We start from the raw sequence: 22,400 nt of genomic DNA, 5'->3' as shown, positions 1-22,400 counted from the left end.
TACAATTTATAAGGACAATGGCTTGGAAGTTCATGTCAAATCCCTGTGTCTGAGATAAGATGTTCTCATTCTAATGTTGCCATCCAATTTTAGAGTAAATATTTTACATGCACACAATGACACAAATGGCATACAGGAAAGGTCACCTACAATTACTTCTCAATACAGGCTGCTCATCACAAGCTGTCTTACAAAATGTGGTCACAACGACATTCATGATGATAGCTATAATATAATGTGGTCACTTTCCCTAACAACGACATACAGGATGATAGCTATAATATAACGTGGTCACTTTCCCTAACAACGAAATACAGGATATGATAGCTATAATATAATGTGGTCACTTTCCCTAACAACGACATACAGGATGATAGCTATAATATAACGTGGTCACTTTCCCTAACGACATACAGGATGATAGCTATAATATAATGTGGTCACTTTCCCTAACAACGACATACAGGATGATAGCTATAATATAATGTGGTCACTTTCCCTAACAATGACAAACAGGATGATAGCTATAATATAATGTGGTCACTTTCCCTAACAACGACATACAGGATGATAGCTATAATATAATGTGGTCACTTTCCCTAACAATGACAAACAGGATGATGGCTATAATATAATGTGGTCACTTTCCCTAACAACGACATACAGGATGATAGCTATAATATAATGTGGTCACTTTCCCTAACAACGACATACAGGATGATAGCTATAATATATAGAGTCTATCATGCGAGCATGTGAAGAATTTATAAAAATTCTACTTAGTGGATTATAATGGAGGTTTTCCAATGTCCCCAAATCATATCACAGAGTCAAAAATATCCATATCTCATACATTACTAAACACTGCTTTACTTAATCTCAATATATGGTATTAATACTATCCTCCCCAATACAGCATGCCAGATTATAAGATCATGTATCATTAAAATGTATGAGACTCCATTACGGCCATGTAACCAGCACATTTATTCTGAAGCCTGATTGACAGTTACTTAACATGACACTTCCATCCTACCCTCTACTGTGGTAGAAATTTATACAAATGTATATATACTTATGGCTACTGAATAATTAGAAGGATTTATACCAATCTCTGTCTTCATCAATGGCCTAATTAAAAAGTTTGCTCTAAACAATGAAGATATTATCACAATATGAGGCATGTTGTTAAGGAAAAAGTGAAACGAAGGCATTCCATTCTGACCTGGTGCCTCTCTTAGGCCAAATAAGGTAAATTATTCATAATTGTACATCTATGTAACGCCCGGTAAGTGCAATGAGGAGATGTGTTAGTAAGCCATAGCAGGACCTGGGACATACTGTATATCGTCATTTGTGAAGGTCACCAACACCAGCTCAAACGCATCACATGACTGGAACTTATGTATCATCAATATAAAGCATTTCTGAATAATACTTCACTTGTCCAAATTATGGCATATCAATATTTGATGATGTCTGGCAATGTAATGGGAAGCTGGGTGACCTATAATTACACAGTTTGTTGATAATCGGCTGCATGCAGGAAGCTGTTGTGTGGGGTATGTTCCGCGGGAGACATCCTGTGTACGACACTTGTACTAGCTATACTGGCCCTCTGTCAAACAGACAGGCCTGCTGTCAATACAGACTTCTGTTTTGTCAATACAATCTTGTGAGTAAACAACCATGCAGCAATAGATTAATCATTATCTTACCTGGATAGCTTAAATAGACTGATATGCTAATAAATTCTCACAATACCCAAGATCTTGGTTTCTTTTCTTGTATTCTATAGTTTCAAAACAATAAGCTCATGCCTGGTCAGAAACGAAACCTGCTCTTTTACAGTTTAGAGGAAATGCTAACAAATAGCATTTCATTATCCTACCGTACACCCCTCTTTAAATTAAGACTTAAAGATGAAAGTTTGATCTGAGAGGCATACAGGAATTCAAGTTATCATAAGTAACTTTTGTTTGGACAATGCCGTCAACAGCAGAGAAATTTTAATGGCATTAACAATTAAAAGAAATAAAACATTTTATATTTAGAAGTTTTGGTAAGTTTTTAAAAACAAATATTCCTGAAGTAAAGAAACAACCTTCATTTAACTGAATTGGCTATTGGACAGTTACTAATTAATACATATAGGAATAAAAGTCTGAATGAAGTAGATTTTAAATCAATTCATAAGTTAAATATCTGTTTTCAGAACAAAATGTTTCTGTAAATGTGGCCAGTGTCATACTACACTTCACAACACTGAAATGAACAACAGCAATTAGTTGGTAAGGAGTTGACATAGACTAGTGCTGGTAACCAAGGACTTCAATAACTGGACTGAGTTATCTCCCTTTAACAAAACACCATCTTACCTGGTTGTCCATAGAGTGCTTTATGGAGTAAAATATTATGAAATTCTTGTATGTATAACCTTAGTATTATGACAGATGCACAAGTTAGAAAAAGATGTCCTACATGCATTCATACAATTGAGTGTGTATAAATAAACATGCTTATTAATTCACTGAAGTTATGGTGATGGATACCTATTTAAATATACTGGTAGATATACTAACATATATATATGTACACAATCCCATGGATGTTTACACCAGTGATCTCAATATTGAGGTATCTATTTACATGCATCAAAGAGAATCTATCGACAAAGTTTTCATATAATAATTTGATTGTGTTTAATGGCCCATCGATGGCTGTGGTCATAATAATAAAGCAGAATAACATCATTAATACTGAAACACGAGACATGAAATGAAGACATGCAAAAACTTCTTAAATTCCGAAGATAAAGTGTATAAAGTTTGATAATTGTAGGTAAAATCACAAAAATTTCCTTTTTTTGTTTTCATATTAATTAACCTGTATCTAGTCCTGACCAGGGCCTGATTTTATCTTGTTGCATTCTATCTTCACAGGACATAAGCTCTACGACATAAAATAAATCTTCTACATTCAAAAGGTTTAATAATGATTGGTAACATACTTTATGAACCAACATGTAAATGTACAGGTGTAACAAACACACATATAAGTGGAAACTTGGCAGGGTGTCTCTTCCCTTCGAGAGTCTCTATCCTTACAGTTTGTCAGGAGTGAAGATTGGCTCATCCATAAAGCGATGGCAGATTGCCAATATTGTCTTTATGTTACAGTAAAATAATATTTCTATTTTTCTTAAAATGTCAGTTTCCAAAATGTTCAGGGGAGTTGGATTTCCATCTAGACCTGTGACTTTTGTATGAATTCATATTTCGATACATTGTAACGTTTTATCAAATCATATTAATTAAACAAAGATTATACTTTTAACATTTCTACAAGGAAAACAATCTTTGTTCAACAGTAAATACTCTTGCTGGACATAAGTCAAGATTTCAGAGCAATTCAATATTGATACAACACTTGACTTTAAAAAAAAATGTAACATTAATACTCATCCCTTCCTGGATGGAACTAGATCAGAACTCTTTAATAAACAACAAACAAGACAACACTAATATTGGATGCCATCAGACGAGTGGATTCCATCAGGGAACATATCTATATTAAATGTCAAACACGTCTATGCATGGACATTTAATCACTTATGCAGAAATTCTGAATAAATAATCGAGATTCACAGATATTACGAAATCTACACATACAGCACTCCTCTATATTTACAAGTCATGAATAATTAGTCAAAATTGAATCCTGTCTGTTTTCAATTGAATCTTGCCACTTTAATCTAACATAAAAGTTTGACTGAATACAGGTAATAAATTGTACACATCAAATAGTGTTCTATTTTCCAATGTTACAAATTTTACAAATAAGTATCAAAGAGTCATGCTGTTAATTCAATTTACCAAAGTTCTCAATCAAATCGAGATATGCTCCACAGTAGAACAGACTTTTCTGATGACACCCAGGCACACTGGAGAACTTAGTTATAACCCTTATAAATTCTGGTCCAATGACTGTTTATAAATATGTAATATGATATCTTAAAATGACCTGATGTTTGAAAATTCCTTTTCTTCAGAATTAATTCATAACTAGGTTCTTCTGAACATCAATTCAAACCTATAATTACACTTTTTTTTAGGACGGTGGGGGAGAATAAGACGCAGCATATCCTTACCTGGCTGACCATAAGGTTGTGCTTAAAAACAATGAAATCGGGTCAAGGTCAGCGAAATTTATTATAGTATTGTAATTTTTGCTTCAATACATGCTATGTCTTTCTTTGTGACTAAATGTATAGAGTTTAAATCTTAAAGTTTTTATTTGGGAACAATTTTAACTATTTTGGATGATTGTTTTGAAATATATCCTAAAGGCAGATTTCTCATTGGCAAATTTCTAATAAATGTATGTCCACATACAGTCAGTGGGAGTGTATGTACTTACAAGGCCATCTTTGTTATATCATTTTCTGAACATGCATTAACCACTGACTTAATGACATTTCACTCTGGATTTAATTTACTTCAATAAAATATAATTAAACTATAATTTGACTTCCAGGAAAACATCTATTTCCTTGTAAGGTAACGTAGTTAATACACAACTAGGACAATGCTTACTCAACAAATCCACACTCAAAAAGAAACATGCAGCATATCCTTACCTGGTTGACCATAGGGTTGTGCTAATTAAAACAGTGAAATTGGGTAGAGATCAGCAAAATTTACCATGGTAGTAATATCTAATTTTTGGATTAAAATTTGGCCAATCATGTTGTTACACATGGCCTACTTCTTTGTAACTAACAGGCAGATATATACAGGGGGTTTTAAATCTTAAAAATCTAAATTGGTTTACGGATGATGATTTTCCAAAATACTGTAAAGGCAAATTTTCATTGGAAAATTTCAAATAAATGTATGGCACATAATTATAAGTTAGTAGGAGTGTATATACCTAAGGCCAACTTTAGTACATGGTTTTATGAACATGAACTAACCACTAATTTGATGAAATTGTATTGAGACTTAACTTACATTTGATAAAATACAATGAAACTAGAATTTGACTTCTATGAAAACATTCATTTTCTTATTGGGCAAGTTATAAGATATACAGCTAGTATGTGGGATCACAAGTTTGTATCTCGTGAAAAGAAGAAAGAATTTTTTTTTTCTTAAATTGGCCATGGGCTATATACTTATTTGTATTCCAATTCATTGCAGATTATTATCAAAATCTTATTTTCCAAACAGGTGTTTTTATTTCATATCTTGTGTTATTAAAAGGAAAACAACGTATGAATACATGCTAGAATTCTTGAATTATACAATGCATACATAATATACATGTACAAAGTTAATGACACAATACATTCATTATTCTTAAATAAAATACATGTCGGAGAATGGATCTGATGAACACTTATCATCAACACAACTTTTAATGTTAGAGATGTGGGAATCATCATCTCGGAAACCCAATTTTTGGTTTAGGCCAAACAAGTTTGGGCTTTTTGTGTGTTTTCCAATAATATAGTGTGTTACTCAGATCTTTGGCTTATTTAATTTATAGCTGCAAAAGATAATATCTAAGTGCATACCAACCATATTTATCATTCAGAATTATTTGGATGATAAATTCTATCATTAATTGCTGAAGTGATCTCCATTTATGTTATAAGAGTTAGTTAATAATATCATGCAGTTGAAAGGAAATTTGCAAGACAGTATCATAAGTTCCTGCTGATTGCCAACTACATATTTAAGCCCACACACTGCAAAAAAACAGATGCTTTTTGGCAAACTTTTTTTTTTAATAAAAAATGAACAAGCACCTGCAGATAACCTACAACTTGTGCTATATGGAAGGTAATGATAATCTTAACCCTGATTACCAAATTTTAAGGAATTGGAATAACATGTATCTAATATTTTCACAAGAAAATAAAATAATTACATGTCTGTAATTTACTTTGGCTTTAAAATCACAATAAACCCTGAACTAAAAAAAAAATGTGGATAACATGTATACAATCTGCAGGAAATTATGATGTCAGTTTTTCAAATCAATCCTAAGAAATCTTACCTGGCTGTCCATATGGCTGTGCAGGATAAGCTATATATATATAAAGCAATAGTTACAGATATTATAGTTATTGTCAAAATAGTAGGGCATGGTATGCTATCAAAAAGAAAGGTATATATATTTAACAATTAAACACTTGTCAGATTGTATTTATTGTCAATTTAAACACAATCTGGGTGACAGTTAAATAGAATGGCCACTATTATGTGATCTTGACTGCATCTATACACTCATAGACACAGCCAGGATAAACACCTAGGCAATGGGAGACTGCAGTGGCGACAAATGTAATTATTTTTAGTTAATCAAATGTACATCCACAGAATTTGTTGTTTGTAATGGGATTCCTAGTTTTATTTTTCAAATGTATATATTCACCTTCCTTATACAGGTATACAAATGAAATGAGCATTCCCCTTCAACAGATTAACTCAATCATAAAAGTCACCAGACAGGTTTCCTGTATTACAGGGTACCGGGTAGTGTGGGAGTTTATTTGTGTTGTATGATCTCATTTAGATTCATGATCTGCGTACATAAATACTTCCTCAGAGGGCCCGTTAACATATAACTACTTTTGAATATATAAAGAACATAGAATTTTAGCGATTGGAAACCAAAAATGTAATTACACAAACATTAAAAAAAACATACTTTAACATAAAAAGAATACAAATTGCTAAAACCAACACAAATTCAACTGCCTCCTAGGCCACACCTACTTAACAAATAACCGGGTATGGTATTTTTCCCTATTTTATCCCCACTTTTTGACCTAATTAAGTGATTATACATATATGTACTGATTTAATCTACACTATTACTGTACTCATGTGTATTAACATGCCACTACAAAAGCAAAATTTTAAAACAGTTAGTTGTACTGCATACACACATATAATTTGGAACCTTGAGGAATCTCAATATGCTAATGCACATACACACATTATACCAGTCGTTCACCCTGGTCCTTATGGATATAATTTAAGCTTGTATGTTTTAGTATTGCGTATACACTGGTTCATTGTATGTACTAGCTCTAATGACAACTCGGACACTGAATACAATGTTTGCTTAACAATAGGTTAATGTACACATAGTATACCAGTTGTACACCCTGGTCCCCATGGATTTAATTTGCCATCATTGTTTTAAGATGCCTGTTTGCTTGTTCTCTCCATAAACAGATAGGGTCATTTTGAGGCGGGGTTTCCTTGTAGTAGTTGGTGACTACCACACTGATCAATATACCTAAGGCCTGTCGCAAGCCCTCAAGAGCAATTAGTGTAAAGTGTATTGCCCAAGGACACAACCACAGCACAGACCAGCATGTTGCTAAGCTTCCCGAGAACACAAACCAACACGGGAAGGGAGTGTCGAACCGCACACCCAAGATCTTCACCCGAGGTTCTATGGCTTGCCCTCTAACAGACCGAGCTATCGCAACCCCTGTTTAAAGAAGGCTTACTTAAATTACATAAAGTTCTGTGTGGACAGTTTGCCTAGAACAGACCCACAGATGTTTGTGCTATTGCGTTGTTTAATCTAATACCTGGAGATAAAGCCATGTTTGCTTTACCCAGGAAGGGGATGGTTACAAAATGTTTTTACTGATCCTGCACAGGTTATCAACCTTGATATTTCCATTAATATGAGTTATGGGTCATCATTGATTACTGACATTTACCATGAAAATCTATGACTAATTTAAATATTTAAAAAAAAGAATAATGAAGTTTAAGCTCTAATAAAAAAAAAAGTTAAAATATCAACTTATATCAAGTAGTTTTAGTGAGGAGATCTTTGTTAACAAAGCTTGTGCAATACCTAATTACACTATAATATAAATGTAAACAAAGATAAACAATGCTATTGTTTTTATCTTACCTGCTGGTGGAGGTGCTCCATATGGCTGTCCATATCCTGTACCAATTAAGGAGTTAATATTGTATTTTAAAAAATACAAATACAGCACAACATTTTTTTAACTATAATATTCTGATCAAATACAGGGATTTGAGAATACAATTAACCCAATCTTTCTTAATATATACATCTTAATTTTATGTACATTGTGTACAAAACCATGATCTCACATGATTGAGAATTTCTATAAAACGTACGCGTGATGAGTTAATGTGTAGAGTTCCTTAAATAGGAAAGATCATATACATGTATCAATAAATGTCCCCAATTTTAATCTGAGCAATCTTTTTAAACCTTATTCATAAAAATTTTAATTCATATACAGGAAAATTATATGCTCATGATCAGAGATATAATTTTTAATACTTTGATTTTAAGACTACAGTAATAATTTACATACCTTGGGGTGGTGGAGGTTGAGCAGGGTAACCTGCCTCTAGAAACACAAAAAACAACCTTTACTTTGGCTTTAATACAGAACATTAAAAAAATGTAGTCCTATACTCCCATAAACTGGTATGGAATTGTAAAATAACATTTTTTCTTCCAAAAGTTGTTCTCCAGGGCTGTCTGATAAGGAAACAACTATTTTGTTTCTATTTCAAAACCAAGTCCACATGAACTATTAATTTACACCACATTATCAATAGTTATATTCAGTAAGTCAAGATTTACCACCTACTGATTAGCTAAACCATAAATACAAACTGTTCATTTTAATGTCAGATTCAGAAAGCAATCATCAACAGACTAATGAACATTTTACAAGATACCGTACATGACCTAATAAGGGCATCCCTACATTTTTTCCAAGAAAAAATCTTTCACAGAGTGTCAAAATGGTGTTCAAAAGTAATAATCTTTGTGAAATGTTTTGCTACTTTATTTGTTCAATCTTCTTTACAAAATAAAGTCAATGGAACAGAAGACTTAATTCATGTTATCAACTAAATGTTTTTAAGAACAGAAAGCTAGAAAAAGACACTATAAATCAATTATTAGGTCAAAGATGAAGTAAACGATGTCCGATATATATGATCTGGGAAATCACCTGTGTCTATAAATAGAACACAAGAGTTCCATTTGAACATAGATGGTGGAACAGTCAACACATGTTCTCTGTTCCTAAGAACAGCTGGCACAGTTTACAAGTTTACAGGAATATTCAAGTGATATTTAAGCTTTATAAATGATAATGAATAGATATCTTCATTGAGAATAATTTTTGACTGAATATTTTACTGTTTCCACAACCTTGGGTATCTGAAATATATAAGGTATAGTCTGTTTCATAAAATTCAGAATAACAAATCTTAATAAGGGCGCCCCCAACTGTCAATTACCCGTGCCCCGAGTCCTTTTTAGGTCAGATATATACCGTACATATATAAATTTGCAACAAAATTCCAAACGTACCTTGTCCTTTTCCTGGGTATGGTGGTGGTGGTGCGGACATGGCTGGGTGTTAATTCTAAAATGGAGTAAACATGTATTTTTAGTGAATGAATTGTTTTCCTGTGTACACAAATTAAATATCTATTCATAGATAGTTATAATCAATAGGTCCCTTATTTTAAATAATTATTGGTCATATTGCTTTTATTTTTTTCATATTTTCCCACGTACCAAATTTAAATGTGCTGATGTAAATTATATCATAATGCATATAGATCTAGAACAGATGAATGCTGTAAAGACTGGTTCATACCATAGAGATAATATAGAAAATATTATTTCATAAGTTATATCATCAACTATCTTGTCAAAGTATAATGTGAAAAAAACTTGTCAGTACCACCATAATTATCATTATCATGTCTCTGCTTAAAACAACAACTTATATATATATACGTATATAAGTAGAGATGACCATATAACAATGTCTTGCTGGGTGGTTGGGCTTGAATAGATGAAGCGTTCGACTTGTTTTGACACTAAGGCCGCAAGGCGTGTGGTCATCAGGTACCCAGCAAGATGTTGTAATGGTCATCTTTACCTACTGATTAATCTACTGCAATGGCCGGACTCTTGTATTCCTTGTCGAATCAGTCTGCTGGGTGTCACAGAATCGAACCGCACCAAAATTTTTGTGCGGATGTTTGATTGCCCACTCCCTGTATTATATATACGTATATATATCCAAGAAGTATCATGGACTCAGTGCCCATATTGTGGACTATATCTTTATTATATATTGCAAATTGAAATTTTTAACTACATTGTTAAATGTTCTAGATCAAAGAATATAAATAAAATATAAAAAAATAAAAAAAACTACATCATTTATATTCGTGAAAGTTGTTTAAATACTGTGTCTGGTCAGAGACATATAGAGAGATTGGCTACTCTAGATCTCTATTTGCCCCTATGTCTAAGTGGTGGCCCCTGACCTTCCCACAATCCTTCGCGGTCGCTCGGTTCAGTCTTCACCTGACGTCATATTGGAGAAAACTTGAAAACCAGACATATAATTATCGATAATTCCTATTTGTAATCATTACCCAGATCCAATGATCAGATGTGCTTTAATTTTATTAATATCAAAGTGCAGAAGTGTCATTAATTTGAAATATATCACAATTTGCTGTCAAAGTGTTTGTATTTTGAGTATGAAAGTCGAGCACACCACAGGGAAGATCGGCAGGAATCTCCAATTTTCAAAAAGTCCCTATGGGGTTTTCGAAAATACGGATAAATGACAACAATGTGCATGATAAACAAGACTATATCCCATAAGTATGATAGTTTCTGGATAATGAAGTAAATTTTGTAGCGCCCTACATAAAACGATGTGCTTTTTGTGTGCGTTCAAAATTGACGATGTTCTGGTCTGACGTAATGGCGGCTTAATTACAAAACTAGGACATGTCGAATAGCTATAGGACCCAATGGATTTTCGAAAATATGGATTACTGACAACAATTAATGTGCATGATCAACAAGACTATACCCATAAGTATGATAGTTTCTGGATAATGAAGTAAATTTTGTTGTGGCCTAAATAAAACGATGTGCTTTTTGTGTGTATTTAAAATTGACAATGTTTTGGTCTGACGTAATGGCGGATTAACCAGAACATGTCGAATAAGATCCGGTACATCGATACACACATGCGCAAATTAACTCTTTACGTACTCATTCAAATTTCGCGGTCGCTACCGGAAGTGAATGCTGGGTAGGTCCTTTGTGTATTGGAACATATGGCTATCACATCAGACGTCGATAAAACGATCTTTTACTGATCTTTTACTGTTGTATAATGCTTAATATTAAATGAAGTTTATCATATGGAACAAGTACTGAGTACGGAAACTCTTTTACCCAATTTTTCCTTTAAAATACGGCGAAATCACCAGGCAGAATCGCGGGAAATGACATGTTAATCGGCACATGTGTCACACATGTGCAAGAAATCACGCAGCCAAAACATCGTTTTTTCGGTGTGTAAAAATATTTTACGTATTTCTTACTTATTTTGATGATAAACGTTACTCAATTATATATATATTATCGTTTTTAATTGTTTTATTGTGTTTAACACCTCAACAATCTCGCAGAAAACGAAAGTAAATTTGAGGCCGCCATTTTGTAGCTATGTAAACAGCTCGGCATGAACCGGCGGAATTCTTTGAAATAGACAATCTTAACGAATGAATTATGCTTCTGGTACGTAAAATATACCATCAATACAATATTTACATTGCTTTTTATTTCTTAAAAACATCATTTCCGTGTCAATTCCTTCGTATGACTATGCTAAACCAGCAAGTAATATCAACATCTTTCGCGATGTTTTACGACGATTTGAGTCGTCACAAAGGATGGAAGGCATGTTAATTGTGACGTGTGTAGTCGTCATGAAGGATACAAGAGCACATTTTTGTGACGTCTGTAGTCGTCGTGAGTACGGAAAGAGTTAAAGCCCGATTTACCTGTGCTCGTGTGTTTGATAGGGGACAAGGCGCTCTTGATAAGGGATATGCTTGAGTGGTCACGAATAAAGGGAGCCACCACTTGTACCGGAAAATAGTGATGTTTCTTATCTCTGTATATCTGTCTCTGGTCTGGTACCCGCTCATTTTGCGGCGCACCGCACATGCGACTTTGTGTATTTGTCACATCAACAGTTAATTTGTTTTGAAGTAGTTGAATTCAACTATCGATAGTAGCTCAATCTAATTAAGATTAGACTTGTAATTTCTGTTCCTCTACGATACACTGAAAATACAAGATCTAACGATACCCCGTAGGAGGTCATCTCAGCATGACCTTTGAGCTTTTAAATATAAGCCAATGATAACTGTTCAATGACGTCATCTATCAACCAATGACAAACAGCCTTATTCGAGCCTTCGGTTGCGTCTCCTTAGTATTGAACTCAAATTAGCGCTTGATTTGAAATATGCAAAATTTGATAAACATTATTGGTAGACTACTCAAATGGCTACGTTAATAAGAAAGGTTGCTTATATTTATCCTCTGGACGTTACATTGAAAGAAGAACACAAAATGATTAGGCCTATTCCCTTGTCGACAGGATGGACTGTGTTCCCAACTGGATTTCGAAAACCGTTGCGGTACACGTTATTCCCTTTCAAACTATTTTTACATGACGCTGATGTCTTCACTGTCTCTCTCTCTTTTGTACGATTAATGACAAATCTCACAGGCAGCACACATTTGTAAGTTACATTTGTTGAAGTGTTCTCGGTGAGGCGGGGTGGGTGAAGCCATGTTGTTTACCGCTGCTATCGACCATCAGAATACCTCGGGAACATTACGTAAGTATTTATACTTCCGAAGAATGAAATCCACCGAAAATTTCATAGGCAACGCGCTGATTGGCTGAGCTCAAAGGTCATCCTGAGATGACCTCCTACCGGGGTGTCGTTAGATCTCGTATTGTAGTGTATCGTTGAGAAGCGGAAATTACAAGTCTTATTTTAATTAGATTGGATAGTAGCTATGACAGTAGCTGAAATCAGCTATAATTAAATTAAAGCTTATAGCTGAAAATATCAAATGATTGTGTTCCTTGATATTGACAGGTAAAAATAAATCAGGTATGTCGTAGCAACTTCATAACATATGTTTACTTTTTTTTCTAAACCGATAAACGTACTAATTAATTTTGTTATATATATATAAAGTCAATAACTAGAACAAGACCCATATATATATGCACAATGGTTTCTTTGGTATCTGTGATGGTTCAGTCACAGGGGCATGTCTAGTTTTATATTACAAAAAATAGTCGGAAATACCTATATGTATTGGTATTTCCGACTATTTTTTGTAATATAAAACTAGACATGCCCCTGTGGTTCAGTCAACTCCGACGTCACGATACGTCATAGTCAAGTGACATACTTTTGTAACACTTCAAAATTTCGTTTTATCCTGTTATTCATACTATTAGGAAATTTGGGGTTATGAAGGTATGTCTAGCAGTTTATAACACTTCGTATACCTGCCAATTTAAACCGGAAGTATCAAAAGTTACTGGAAATACGCGGGCGTGTCCTTAGATATTTTATCTTATACCAAGACAAAATTAGTTATGTAACATTTGACACAGTGATCGACTAGGTAAACTCACCTGAAAAGCGTCTGTTTTGGATTTTACCAAACAATAATCCGATAACCTGCGTGCTTGATAAACTTCCTGATACCGGAATCCGGACTTAGGGCCTATTTCACAATATTTTTGTCGATAGGTTTTTGCGCACGACTCTACAAGTGCATTCGAGATACATCGCCTTCCATTATACAATTCGCTGTAAACAGTCAATCAGTTCCGACTGGTTTATGGGGTCGTGTGCAAAGCTATTTTCGCTTCCACGGAATGTCAAAGTAAAACAAAAGCAAAAACAATTTAAAGGAAGACAGGCATATCATATATTTATTTATTTATAAATTAAAATGACAGCCTTCACTTAACAAGTGACATTTGCTGTGACGATTCATAGTAGAGTCTAGGTGCTCAAGATTACATTTATCAAGATGTACCGTTGGAAGGGAAGCAACTCTTGACAAATATCCAAACTAACCTTGTTCAATCCCCCAAAAAAATCCAATAACCATAGGACGTACACATATGTATGTAGGTCTATGCCAAAGCTTATCCAAGAAAAATATCCAAATATTACCTAGAAAGTAAAAATAAATAAATTAAAAAAAAAACAAAAAAAAAAACGTGATAGATTTCTAGATGTAGGAATTCTAGTAAAAAATGAGAGGAATTCGGTATCACAAATTGGTGTGGCCAAAGGCTATATACAACATTTTGCCGTTTTACAATTTGTTCACTATTTAAAATCGAATTTTTGATATTGATAGAGACCTATAATGGGTAGTTAGTCTCTGTTGATATCAAACAAATCATTTCCTAATAATCTATACAGATCTATATATATAACAAATTAGGCAGTAACAACAGAGACATAGATATCTATATACAGTATATATGTCTCTGGTAACAATGAAAGCGCCGTTTTTCTATTTATTCCTTTTTTTTTTTTAATATAAATAATTATTTTGTATATCATATATTTTGTAATAAGGTCGCGAGTTCGAGGCCCGGCCAGAACACGGACACTGGCAAATAAAAAAAATCTTAGATCTATGTAAGATACTGAAACTGACGAAATTCAAGTATACAAAAGAAGACTTTCCAGAGTACACATACCAATGCCATATCAATAAATAAATAAATTCAATTTTCTATGCATGCGCGTGTAGTCTCTACCGCCGTATTATACATTCAAAGAAATCTCAGGCCCTCTTAAAATTTGAACCGGCTCGTATCGGGATTCTGAGCAACATATGACATCAGTTAACAACCACAGCACTATAAATTAAGTATTCATATAGGCCTACATTTTGAAACCTTATAAAAATCGGGGTTATCGATGTATAAAAATATGAATACTTCATTTATAGTGTTGTGGCTGTCAACTGATTCCATATGCTACGTTTATGGATTCCGACAGGAAGAATATGCTACATTCACTGTCAGACTGGCTAAATCTATTAGGTCCATACTTCTTGAAAGAATAACCAAGCAGCTTAAAATCTAAAATGATGATCCTACCAAAACCACACTAAACGACTTCATGAGAACCTGCAGAGAAGGCACCTATTTAAAACTAAATCTCGTAAAAACTTTGGATACATCTTGACATTCGGCCGTAAAAATGTCTCCTATTGAACGCCTTCGCGAAGAGACAAGAGAGTTTTAGTTTTCAAGACTTTACTGAGGAAATAATCGAATTTCTGATCGTCATTTTTGTTGAGTTTATGTAGTGACAGGATCGTTGGCACTGTAACCATAGGAACAAAATGTGACCCTCTCTTGAACACCTTGTTTGTTTTCATACGAAACTGATTATATTGGAGAGCTGGTAACGAGAGACCTTGCGAAAACCTTTAATTTCACCTATAGATAATGACGATGTGTTATATCCTGTTAATCTTAGATTATAGGTCGGTTACCTCGATCTCAAGCCAGGTTTACAACATAACAAGAGTGTCAATGTGCCTGTATTATCACTTGCCTGTTACACATGCTTGGTTTGAATAATTTATCGAGGACAGTTTCTCGTGTGCGAGAGATACATGCAATCGTAACGGTGTGCATTTTGGGAGGCTGCGATTTGTTCCTGTTTGTCTCCTTGTGATGGCGTGGAGCTGATGTCGTCTTTACAGTGCTACCTAACTGAAAAATACTTATGAAATAAGGCATCTAGAAAGAGTTTATTTTAATGGGTCATTTATGTGGATGTTAAAGATAAATATCTTCATTTAAATACGAGAGTAGACATAGTGTATCATTTCAACAAATTGTGTAGCTTTCATTCCAACCAGCCCCTGGTCCATATCATGGGCCCAGCTTTCTTGCTTATTCAGACAAGAATATTTGGATACCTGTGACTTTGAATGTAGGTTAAGGTCATTCGGTTTAATAAACTTGGTACCCCTTCTATCAGTATGGTCAAATGTCAGGCTTGGTTATTTCGTCATATTTGAAACATGTATCGTTGAAAATAGGTCAAGGTGATTTGGCAGTGACCTTGAACGTGGGTCAAGGCTATTTTATAGCTCTTCATCCCAGCATACTACGTGCTCAATATAAGTTTCACGGGCCGCTTGATTAGGGCGGGGGGAAGAAATTGTTCAATAGGCAAGAGACAAAGCAGGCCTGAATAAATATTTTAGTGATGTCAAAAAACTAGATACGTTTCTTCAGGGGGATACCTTTATACTTACTGATTTACAACTAAAGTGTATAATAAGCGTGATTATTTCGTGTTAATTTTCAATTTCTATATATAGTAAAACAATTATAAACCCCACATATTCAAAGAACGTCTTCCCATCTTTGATAGATGACAAATTCTGACTAAAGATGCAGGTTGACAAGGCCATGGGAAAGTGATATGGTTGGCTTCTTCACCCATTTGGAAACACCTTATTTCCTTGTGCGTATGAAGTCGAAAGTGATCGGTGCTTGTTATGTCTGCCGTTTCAGTTAATGTGACGAAGATTTTCTTGGTGGCATTTTTCGGTCTTATTCGTATAACTTTTCAAGGTACCTTGAATGTGGGTCAAGGCTATTTCATAGCTCTTCATCCCAGCATGCTACGTCCTCAATATAAGTTCCCTGGGACTCTTGATTAGGAGGAAGAAATGTTCAATAGGCAAGAGACCAAGCAGGCCTGAATAAGTATTTTAGTGATGTCAAAAAACTAGATACGTTTCTTTAGGGGATACTTTTATACTTACTGATTTACAACTAAAGTGTATAACAAGCGTGATTATTTCATGTTCATTTTCAATTTCTATATATAGTAAAACAATTATAAACCCCACATATTCAAAGAACGTCTTCCCATCTTTGATGGATGACAAATTCTGACTAAAGATGCAGGTTGACAAGGCCATGGGAAAGTGCTATGGTTGGCTTCTTCATCCCATTTGGAAACACCTCATTTCCTTGTGCGTATGAAGTCAAAAGTGATCGGTGCTTGTTATGTCTTCTGCTGTTTCAGTTAATTTTACCCAGATTTTCTTGGTGGCATTTTTCGGTCTTATTCGTATACTTTTTCAAGGGTATCCATTCAATAGGGATAACAATTTTTGATTCTCAAAATCACAGATGGCTGCCTGTCGGTCATTTTCTTTCTCTGATCAAAAATCTAAATTCAATTGACACAACTAGGAACCAGGGAACCTACTCATCCCTTTTGAGAAATATCCCTCTGGTTCTTTTTAAGAAATTGAGATAACAAACTTCAATTATCAAAATCCAAGATGGCCACATGTCAGCCATTTTGTTTTTCTGATCTAAAATATAAACTGAATTGGCATAACTAGGGACCAAATGAAACCTACATAATTATGATGTACTTTTCAAGAAAAGGCAATAGTAAGGATTGTTTAAGGATGGACAGAGGGCAGACCAGAGACACGGGGCATTTCAAATAGTTCACTTTTGTTTGTTTAAAGTCCTATTAACAGCCAGGGTCTTTTATGGACGTGCCAGGTTTTGGAGGTGGAGGAAAGCCAGTCAGTACCTAGCAACTGCCCCATGTAGGTTTCGAACTCTCAACCCAGAGGTGGAGGACTAGTGATAAAGTATCGGGACACCTTAACCAGTTCCATGCAAGATTTGCTTATAGACTGACTCAGGACCAAATACTAATTGGGGCGACAGCTATATCATTGATCCTTCACTTATAAATGTTTTTATTCCAAATTACATATTACTAGTATTAATATATTTTTGGGCGATTGAAAAGTTCTACAGCAAGAGTGCATGTGTGGGATAACATGGTTTGCATATGATAGGGAGCAGATTCCAATTGTAACTTATGTATATATAAACTATATGAATGCTTAAGACAACAACTGCATACCACATGATTTACAATGTGTTGCAAAGTGGTATCCTATGATTTTAATTGGGTTGCATTTAATATGCTATTAATCAGCAGACAGCCAACTGCCCTATCAGCTGCATACCATGTGATTCCAACTGTGATATCTCCAGGAATCTTACTACCAAGTACATGTAGCAATCTAATGTTTACACACAGGAAAATATCTGAACTCGTCATCCAAACATTTATTATGCGTTTATTTGTAAGAAATAATAACAAAGTCACTGAATTGGTTTTTTTTTTCTTTCTTTTATTTACAGCCTACTTCAGATCCTTCACAGCCAGACCTGAAAATAATAAAAAGACACATTAGAATTAATTATTGATGCAGAGATAATGGAAACTAGTTCAGATAGAATATCAAATAGTAATACCGCAGCTGTGATGAGATTCTGTTTCGAATTTCCAATTTTTACATTTCATTAGTTCCAACTTATATTACTGGGCCAAAATATGTTGTTTGTTCCTAATAAGCATCTTTTGACATTTAATTGAGAATGAGCCAACACTAAGCAATGAATTACAAATCATAAAGTGTTAATCTGAGAATGAGCCAACACTAAGCAATGAATTACAAATCATAAAGTGTTAATCTGAGAATGAGCCAACACTTAGCAATGAATTACAAATCATAAAGTGTTAATCTTCAAATTTAAATGGCCTATCTTTGCAACAAAAAGCAAAAGTTTTGTTTTTCTTGTCATTTCCCAGAAATATTACTCAGAAGCAAACAAAATGGTAATTTTCAATTGGATTTTACCAAATTCAATTTACTTCTAACACAAAAGATGCCTCAGTTCTCCAAGGTTAAGCTTGTTGTATTCATTGTGTTCAAATAACACTCCCATAAGAGGTGTCAAATGTTGGGTCATCATTGGCAACTTTTAACATTTTACATTTTGTATGCTACAATACACATCTCCTCCTACAATATTAAGTACAATACACACATGGTTCCTATAAATTCTGTAATGACAAAATGTAAAATCATCTAATCTTCAATTTTTTCTAGTTTATCAGTTTAAAGGTAATCATAGATAGTCTAACATCAGACATTCATCAGAAGGAATGTGATCACCGATGAGTAAAAGTCTTAATTTCTAAATAACAGTGTTTCCCTTTTACTATTAAATCCTTTAAATTTTACAAAGAAATTGAGAATACAGGTATATATTGTTTTGTACCTATAGCTATAACATGTACCAGTACCGCTTCAACGGGAGGTACATAAATATAACCTTTGTACATTAAAATGACATAAAAAGTGGTGATTTTTCATGTGTTTTTTTTGGAAAATTAAATACACAAATGCTTCAGTTCTCCAAGGTTAAGCTTGTTGTATTCATTGTGTTCACACAACACTCCCATAAGAGGTGTCAAATGTTGGGTCATCATCAGCAAATTGTGTCATGTTATATTGAAGTATACATTACAACACAACAAAAAAGATTTCTTTTGACAACAAATTTTCGTTATTACAACATTATACCCACGGTAATTAGAAACCACAAAGATAATACGTAAATTACTTTAACCTGAGTATCATTTATACAGCCTCACAAATTTACAAATCTATAGAGGTAATTCCTGCCTAACAAATCTTGGTAACTGGGTATGTATAATCTGCACCTGTGCTAGTCTATTATGAACTATCGGTAAATGTCATCACTTAATATATGGGACCAGAGATGAAATGAACTTTTCATTACTTTTGATGTATAATAACCCATGCTTTAATGTATAGTTGACAACTGTACAAAATAATGTTTTATTTTCTCTGTTAAGATTTTACTGAAATTCTAACACAAAAGATGCCTCAGTTCTCCAAGGTTAAGCTTGTTGTATTCATTGTGTTCAAATAACACTCCCATAAGAGGTGTCAAATGTTGGGTCATCATTGGCAACTTTTAACATTTTACATTTTGTATGCTACAATACACATCTCCTCCTACAGTATGAAGTACAATACACAAATGGTTCCTATAAATTCTGTAATGACAAAATGTAAAATCTTCTAATCTTTAATTTTTTCTAGTTTATCAGTTTAACAGTAAACATAGATAGTCCAACATTCGACATTCATCAGAAGGAATGTCATTGCCGATGAGTAAAAGTCTTAATTCCTATTTAAAGTGACATTTTTTTTTTATACCAGTATTATCTTTTCCATATTCAAAAAGTTCATCTTTGTAATGAAAAGAAATAACAGTGTTTCCCTTTTTACTATTAGACATACATAAATATAACCTTTGTACATTAAAATTACATAAAAAGTGGTGATTTTTCATTGGGTTTTTCGAAAATTAAATACACAAATGCTTCAGTTCTCCAAGGTTAAGCTTGTTGTATTCATTGTGTTCACACAACACTCCCATAAGAGGTGTCAAATGTTGGGTCATCATCAGCAAATTGTGTCATGTTATATTTTAAGTATTCATTGCAAAATCCCTAATTAAGATTTCGTCTGACAATTTTCTTTATAGAATATTATGATGTTCCATTTACGCTAATTGCTAATTAATTAGTTGAGCATCATTCCAAGTTTTTCTCCAAACATCAAAATTTGAGTTACTTGGAATTGCTATGCATTAAAAGAAATTACAAATCTATGAGCTAAATCCAACATAACAAATCTTGGCATCTGCCAATCTGCACTTGAGCTAGTTTATTGTGACCTGTCAGTTAATGTCATTCATCCCTTAATACATGGCTCATCTCAGTTTAGTACCGTAACTTTGTTGATAACACATGCCCGACGACATTCATCTGAGGGATAAGTTGGTTGTCATCACAGATTAGCCAAAGTGACCTTTTTATAGGTTCAATATGTTACCCAGGTACATTACATTTTCTTTTCATATATTACCCTTGCTTTACTGTATAGTAGTTAAATTTACAGGGATAATATTTCGTGGTTGTCAGTCTGACTGGTAGTTTCCAGGTATTAATTTTCTGGCACGACCATGCCTTGTAAACATTATACAGTAAATACATCTATATATTTTAGAGTATTACATCTGAATATTGTAAATAATGTGAAATCTCAAGTAAGTACATGTGTTACCATCTCATCTGTGCAGTATATAATTTTATTTAATAGATTTTTATTTCTTATGGAGAAAATTAAAACAATACCCTGACAATTGTACAAAATTCTTTTTTTTTTTTTTTATTTACTTCTGATGGTGAAAATTAAAATGATAACTTGACAATATTACAAAATTATGATGTTGTTATTCTGTTTAGATTTTACTGAACTTTTAACACAAAAGATGCCTCAGTTCTCCAAGGTTAAGCTTGTTGTATTCATTGTGTTCACACAACACTCCCATAAGAGGTGTCAAATGTTGGGTCATCATCAGCAAATTTTGTCATATTATATTGAAGCATATATTGTAATACAACAATAAAGATTTCTTCTGACAACAAATTTTTCATAATTTCTATATTATAATTGAAAACCACATAGATAATACTGGACTTAATTTATATCTAAGTATCTTCCAATATCACGACTAGTTTTACTATATATACAGCCAAAAATCATTACAAATCTAAGGTAATTCCAGCATAACAAATCTTGGTATTGGGTATGTTATGAAGTTACATGGCTCATCTCAGTTTAGTACCGTAACTTTGTTGATAACACATGCCCGACGACATTCATCTGAGGGATAAGTTGGTTGTCATCACAGATTAGCCAAAGTGACTTTTTTATAGCTTCAATATGTTACCCAGGTACATTACATTTTCTTTCATATATTACCCTTGCTTTACTGTATAGTAGTTAAATTTACAGGGATAATATTTCGTGGTTGTCACAGTCTGACTGGTAGTTTGCAGGTATTAATTTTCTGGCACGACCTTGTAAACATTATACAGTAAATACATCTATATATTTTAGAGTATTACATCTGAATATTGTAAATAATGTGAAATCTCAAGTAAGTACATGTGTTACCATCTCATCTGTGCAGTATATAATATTATTTAATTGATTTTTATTTCTTATGGAGAAAATTAAAACGATACCCTGACAATTGTACAAAATTGTTTTGTTTTTTTATTTACTTCTGATGGTGAAAATTAAAATGATAACTTGACAATATTACAAAATTATGATGTTGTTATTCTGTTTAGATTTTACTGAACTTTTAACACAAAAGATGCCTCAGTTCTCCAAGGTTAAGCTTGTTGTATTCATTGTGTTCAAATAACACTCCCATAAGAGGTGTCAAATGTTGGGTCATCATTGGCATCCTGTGTCACTACATTTTAATAATTGTTCAATGTCTTACTTTTAAGTACCACTAGTTTCTAACAATTTTTAACATGACGAAAACCATGCATATCTAATGAAATTAATTTTTTTGGAATTAATCACTGTCAAACTTTATAATACTAATGCTAATAATTTTTAGTTTTATATACTTATATCACAGCAACATCGCTATCTTAATTTGGTTTGTT

At 33.5% G+C, this 22,400-nt stretch overlaps 1 protein-coding gene across 16 annotated transcripts in view; it reads right to left on the bottom strand.

Moving 5' to 3' along the window:
- The window catches only part of LOC117335176 (LITAF domain-containing protein-like), a 30,068-nt gene extending 16,298 nt beyond the window's left edge, over window positions 1-13,770 (bottom strand). For 2 of the 16 annotated variants that reach the window (XM_033895158.1, XM_033895167.1), the window contains exons 1-8: window positions 13,589-13,770; window positions 9,406-9,460; window positions 8,390-8,425; window positions 7,951-7,986; window positions 6,064-6,093; window positions 4,640-4,660; window positions 4,151-4,171; window positions 2,379-2,396 (exon numbers count right to left, since the gene is read on the bottom strand). In XM_033895158.1, the coding sequence (XP_033751049.1) occupies window positions 2,379-2,396; window positions 4,151-4,171; window positions 4,640-4,660; window positions 6,064-6,093; window positions 7,951-7,986; window positions 8,390-8,425; window positions 9,406-9,445 (202 nt within the window). In that variant the 5' untranslated portion in view covers window positions 9,446-9,460; window positions 13,589-13,770. The remainder of the gene's footprint in view (window positions 1-2,378; window positions 2,397-4,150; window positions 4,172-4,639; window positions 4,661-6,063; window positions 6,094-7,950; window positions 7,987-8,389; window positions 8,426-9,405; window positions 9,461-13,588) is intronic. The other 14 variants (XM_033895174.1, XM_033895189.1, XM_033895195.1 and 11 more) reach the window with 10 other exon arrangements.
- Between the last annotated feature and the right edge of the window lie 8,630 nt (window positions 13,771-22,400).

The sequence above is a fragment of the Pecten maximus genome, chromosome 1 (assembly GCF_902652985.1).
Source record: "Pecten maximus chromosome 1, xPecMax1.1, whole genome shotgun sequence".
Taxonomy (NCBI): domain Eukaryota; kingdom Metazoa; phylum Mollusca; class Bivalvia; order Pectinida; family Pectinidae; genus Pecten; species Pecten maximus.
This window is presented reverse-complemented; position numbering and strand designations above follow the sequence as displayed.